At 39.5% G+C, this 5,574-nt stretch overlaps 2 protein-coding genes across 2 annotated transcripts in view; one reads left to right on the top strand and one right to left on the bottom strand.

Annotated features, from left to right (window-relative positions):
• LOC119408198 overlaps window positions 1-1,569 on the top strand; it is a 60,692-nt gene extending 59,123 nt beyond the window's left edge. The window contains exons 7-10 of the mRNA XM_037675036.1: window positions 60-128; window positions 349-462; window positions 546-620; window positions 757-1,569. Coding sequence (XP_037530964.1) covers window positions 60-128; window positions 349-462; window positions 546-620; window positions 757-912 — 414 coding nt within the window. The 3' untranslated portion in view covers window positions 913-1,569. The remainder of the gene's footprint in view (window positions 1-59; window positions 129-348; window positions 463-545; window positions 621-756) is intronic.
• Window positions 1,570-3,997: 2,428 nt separating this feature from the next.
• wwc3 (WWC family member 3) overlaps window positions 3,998-5,574 on the bottom strand; it is an 84,002-nt gene continuing 82,425 nt past the window's right edge. The window contains exon 20 of the mRNA XM_037674370.1: window positions 3,998-4,319. Within this exon, the coding sequence (XP_037530298.1) occupies window positions 4,253-4,319 (67 nt within the window). The 3' untranslated portion in view covers window positions 3,998-4,252. The remainder of the gene's footprint in view (window positions 4,320-5,574) is intronic.

The raw sequence follows: 5,574 nt of genomic DNA, 5'->3' as shown, positions 1-5,574 counted from the left end.
ATATATATATATATATATATATATATATATATATATATATATAATGTTTCTTTTTTCAGATTGACATTTTCGAGCAGCAGTTCAAAAGTATAAGCCAGATTGACTTCATGGAGCGGTACCTCAGTGAGGTAAGATCAGTCTGATTACTTCAACTACAAAGACAAAATTGTGAAAAGCAGAATTTGAAAAACAAGTTGGAAGATAAAAATCTCTACATTTAGGCAAGTAGTTGCACTGTCCTGCGGTCTTTGGTTTTGTGCACGATGAAACTTGTCTGAAAAGTTGAACACAAGTATTGGGAAATCAAGCGGAGTTGGTGATGAGCACTCCTGCCATCTGCTCTTTCAGAAAGAGTATCTGATCATCATCATCATCAGCCCCAAGTACTACGAGACGGTGACAGCCTCCCCGTTTGAGCTGGAGGACGACAGGACCTTCAACACCGTTTACATCCATAAGCAGGTCAGCCTCTTCATCCACACTCAGCACCACTGCAGGACCTGCACTCTAAAGCTCACGTGGAGCTCCTCCTTTTTGTTTATCAGCTTCAGACTGAATTCATCCAGAATGGAAGCAAGAATTTTCGGTTCATTCCTATCTTGTTTCCAGGGGCTAAAAAGGTAAAATATTTAATTTCAAGTATGTTTCTTCATGTTCTGTCAGTGAGGAATTGTTTAGAGCTAAACAAATGTTTTTTACATTAGGAGCCTCACACTAAGCAGTGATCGTCTCCATGCTAATTTGTTCCCCCTGCAGTGTCACGTTCCCAACTGGCTTCAAAACACTCACGTCTACTGTTGGCCTCGAGATCGAGATGACATTTTGCGGCGGCTGATGAGGGTGGAGAAGTATATTCCACCTCCAATTGGTGAACTTCCAACCATCGTCTCCATCCCCATTCTAGAAAACTGACCAGAGGACAGAGACGGGACTGAAATCTGACGACACTTTCCTGGAACGCTGTCGCTTTCTGCCGAGATGAACAGGAACATGGTCACAATTTTTAAATTCTTTAAAAAAAAAATCTGAATGTAGAAAAGTATTGGCGCAAATGCAAGTTGAAGCAGAAGTTTCTCAACTTTTTTTTCTCCTCGAGTTTCATCAATACACATTTGTTTTAATGGTGCTTTTACACCTTGAAGTTGTTTTAAAAACGGTCAACTGCGTCAATTAAATGCACATTTTACACATCTGCATGTTTGATTAGACTTCATGTGATAGATCCAAAGGTATATTTTCAGTTTGACATTCTCATCTAGGCCATATTCTGTCTTTATTCATGATGTGACTGAGTTTAAACAGTTGCCATGCTGCTCTTAATAACAGTTTTTAAAGACGAGCTGTTGTTTCTGTAAGGCCTGGCTGCTTGAGGAGTCCAGGATACACTTCAATCCACCTCTTAAAAGAAAAACATTGGAACATTTTTTTGTAATTCTTTTTCCCCCTAAAACAACTGATCGACAAGACATTGACTCAGTGGATTGCTGTCATTTTATTTTGGAACTTAAATGAGCAAAGTAGTTTGAGTTGTTAAAAATAAGAGGCAAAGTGTCATTAAACATCCAAGCAGCCATCGTCATTATTCAGCTGGTTTTTTTTTGTTTCTGTCACAGTTTGAGTAAATCTCCCCACAACTTTAGTAAATGCACATATAAAAAAAATATAATTTGGTAGCGCAATCTGAAATAGTATTATTCTGCTACCAAAATAGTACATTTGGAAATAGTACAATGTAGACTAAGCATACCACCAAAAAAGGCAATTAAAAAAATTAAAGCATTATTGGATTTTGGTGAAGCCGTTGAGCAAACCCAGTTCTTTTTGAGCCCAAAACTTATGACAGAACTGGCGTTTTGAAATTTTCCAATGTATTTATACAAATGTAGTATAGGTTTTGACTTTTTTCACATAATGTTTAACTTAGTTTGATGTCACACAAAAAAATTCAACCTGTCCAACTTTTACGCTTCATTCTTGTTTTTGTCCAGTGTCTCAATATTAGGACTTGTGGTTTTTTCCTGCTGTCAGGGAATGACAGAAGTGTATAGTTACCATAACAAACATTAACATTACAAATGTTTAACATAAAAAGCGCTCAACAACTTAGCTCCATCTCATTGATTCATATTTTCCTAACAGAGCACTTTGCACTTAGGCTGCAGGTTTACTTGTGGTTCCTAGAGTTTCCAGCAGCAGAATGGGAGGCAGATCTTTCAGTTCTCAGGCTCCTCTCTTGTGGAACCAACTTCCAGTTTCTGTCCATGAGGCTGACACATTGTCCAGTTTGAAGAATGGGCTTGAGACTTTTCTTTTTGATCAATCCTATAGTTAACGGTGGCTTGGGTTTCCTGAGCTGTCCCTTAGTTCTGCTGCTATAGGCTTAGACTGCTGGAGGACAAACTGACCACATTTCCTCACTCTCCTGCTGTCTTTAATTGCGCTACCTTTTTGTATTTGTAATTATTTATATCTTAACGTGTTTTCTGTCTGTCGAACTGACTTTCCTCAAAGTCAATTTGAACACACCTGGACTGGTGTTCATCTCTCCTTCCTGTCCTCTCAACCAGCCGGTCAAAGCAGATGGTCGCTCGTCCTGAGCCTGGGTCTGCTGGAGGTTTCTTCCTTTTAAAAAGGGAGTTTTTTCTTTCCACTGTTGCCACTGTGCTTGCTCAAGATGGGAGACTGAAACCAAGTGAAGATTCAACGAGTCTTCCTTAGATAGAGAACTTTACTGACTTTTGTATACCTATGAATGTTTCTGCGCAGTGCCCCGAGATAACTTTTGTTGTGATTTGGTGCTTTATAAACAAAATGAACTGAATTGAAACTGAATTGACTTGAACCATGGCAACCCTAATGAGACACTAGCAGCCACTTTTACATTTCATCACGGTTCTCTTTACAGTCTATACATCAAAGCATCAGCATTTTACCAGTAGATTAAAAGAAGTCCCAGGTTTTTAATGGAAGTAAATTTGTTGTTTCAGGAAATGGCTACTCTGGGTCAATTTAGACCTTGTTTTCAACAAAAGTTCTAGTACTGTACTGAAAAAACTACTGTCGTCTAACTTCAAAGGACTCGTGCTGAACTGTGTTCTTGCAGGGGAAGTTGAATGTGTTGAAATGTGCACTTTAAATTCAACTCGCTTTTATTTTCTTCTGAGAAACGTCCCTGCTGCTCCCAGTCATCACAAACACTTGAGACAAGCCGAGACCTGAATTTATTACCTGCAGAGAAGTCAACAGTTTTTTCAAACACAAGCAGCCCTGACACACACGCTGCGTCTGGTCGGCCTTGATGCGTCACACTCCAGCAGAAATCCAGCGGAGCTGCTTCTGTCGTTGGCTCACATGTGAAGCCTCCAGGCTTCTGGTAACTTGTGCTTCGACAGGAAGTCGTCTGGAGATAAGTAGCTGATGCAGCTTCCTCCCTCGCTGACATGCGGTGGAGCTTCTCAAGAATCTGCAAATTTACAAATGGGGTCGCCAAAACCTGCTTGTGGCTAGAGAGAAATTGCACGAAGCTGACACATTTGAAGAAAGTGTCTGCGAGTTCAGAACAGGAAGTGCTGTTCATCCCAGCTCAGGGCTGATCGCCACATGAACAAATCCCACCTGATAAACCACCATGTCCAGAGTCATCTCTTTTTATAGTCACTGTAAGTAACACTGCTAAAATTCACATACAAACATAATAAAAAAACAATTAGTTTTTTTATATAATCATGTATTGAAAAGTACAAGAAAAAATATTAATAACAAAATAATCACAAGTGGATTAAACATTTTATGTAAATAGCTCAAGATTTAAAGAACAGAAAAAATGGGCAATAGTTTCATTTTACTGTATTTAAAAACACCGAAGTGCTATTTGTTCAAAGCTACAAATACATTTAAGAAGCAGAAAGTGTTTTATTTCCTTCAAGGAAAGTACTATAAAATAAGTTACAGTACAGTGAATGTGTCCAAACTGACTTTTGTCTTCCAGCCTTTTGTAAGCACAAACATAAGGACCTCATAGGAGGAAAGAAAAGGGTTACTAAAAACCTTTACAAAAACAAAAACTGTACAGTCTGGGTGTCACCAAGTATCTACTTGTTGATGTTTGTAAAAAAGACGAATGCTTCTGAAGAGGTGAAACATTTGGATCTTCATCGGCAGGTCATGCTTCCTGCAGCAAAAACAACTTTGTACTTCATGAGATAAAAATCCCTAAAAACTTCATGTTTAGTTGTGATGCAGAGTTTTGGCCTCATACATCGTCAGCTGGTAGAGGGGGTATGTTGACCCATGGTCTGGTGAAAAAGGCCATCTTCTCTCTGCACACAAACAAAGCAAAACATTACATTTTAGAAACAACGATTGGGTAATAAATAATAGCTGTTGGACTGGTGGGCGACACGGTGGCACAGTTGGTAGAGCAGTTGCCTGTCAGCGGGAAGGTCGCCAGTTCAAATCCCGGCCTGGGGCCCTTATGGGTGAAGTTTGCATGTTCTCTCTGTGCTGCGTGGATTTTCTCCAGGTATCGTACTCTGGTTTCCTCCCACAGACTAAAACATGCATGTTAGGCTGATTAGTAACTAAATTGTCCCTAGGTGTGAGTGACAGAGTGAATGGTAGTTTGTCTCGTTTGTCTCCATGTGTCCCTGTGATGGACTGGAGACCTGTCCAGGTGTCCCTTGACTCTCGCACAGTGATTGCTGGATATGGGCACCAGTGACCCGAAAATGAAGAAGCAGGTAAAGATAATGAATGGACAGACGGATGTTTGAAACGAGTAGCAGCATCATCGAGCAAGACTTTCAGATTAGCCTTTTTTGCACAAATTTGGCTAAAACCTGTCATAATCCTATCTACAAGTATAAATGATGTGCCAGCAAACAGCAACACAACCTCTAAATCAGACAGTTGCAAGAAAATAAATAGTGCAAAGTTTAAAACAAACTACTGTTAAATTTTTCAATTCAATTCAACCTTTATTTCTCTCATGTACAGCCTCAAGGACTCATTTACAAGAGAGACCTGATTTAACAAAGAACACAGCTAAGTAAATGGAAGAAATTATATTTTAAAAAAAACAGCTACGTTATAAAATACTAAAAACAGGAACGTGTCTGCGTTGGTTTGTGCCATGAACTTAGCAGTCAAAAAAACACAGCAATGATGAAAGTAAAAGCTGCAGCACAGTTACAGTATCACTCAGACTCAGCTAATTGTTATTCAAACCACTGAACATGGTCAGAAGGAAAAACTGTTACCCAGAACTTGGTGTGTACCATGATAAAGAAAACTAGAAAGTTCCTGGAGAAACTTTGACAGGGACTGCCAGGCTGCTGCAATAGCTGTGGCAGCCATCTTTAATCAAAATGGCTCCAAACGTTAGCCACTTCTAGACATTTATCTGATGATTACTTTCTGTGAGTTTCAATTCCAACAGTGAGTTTCTGTTTTCTTCAGGTGACTTGACAGCAGCACTGAGTGTGAGGAGTGTTCTCATTCATTTCCTATGGTGAAATATGAAATATGGTGTAGTGAACTAGGCCTGAGGTCAAAGTCCTGACCTTAGGGACCTTA

This window comes from Nematolebias whitei, chromosome 3, assembly GCF_014905685.2.
Source record: "Nematolebias whitei isolate Nwh7 chromosome 3, NemWhi1, whole genome shotgun sequence".
Taxonomy (NCBI): Eukaryota; Metazoa; Chordata; class Actinopteri; order Cyprinodontiformes; family Rivulidae; genus Nematolebias; species Nematolebias whitei.
The sequence above is the reverse complement of the archived record's forward strand: the minus strand, read 5'-3'. Positions and strand labels throughout refer to the sequence as shown.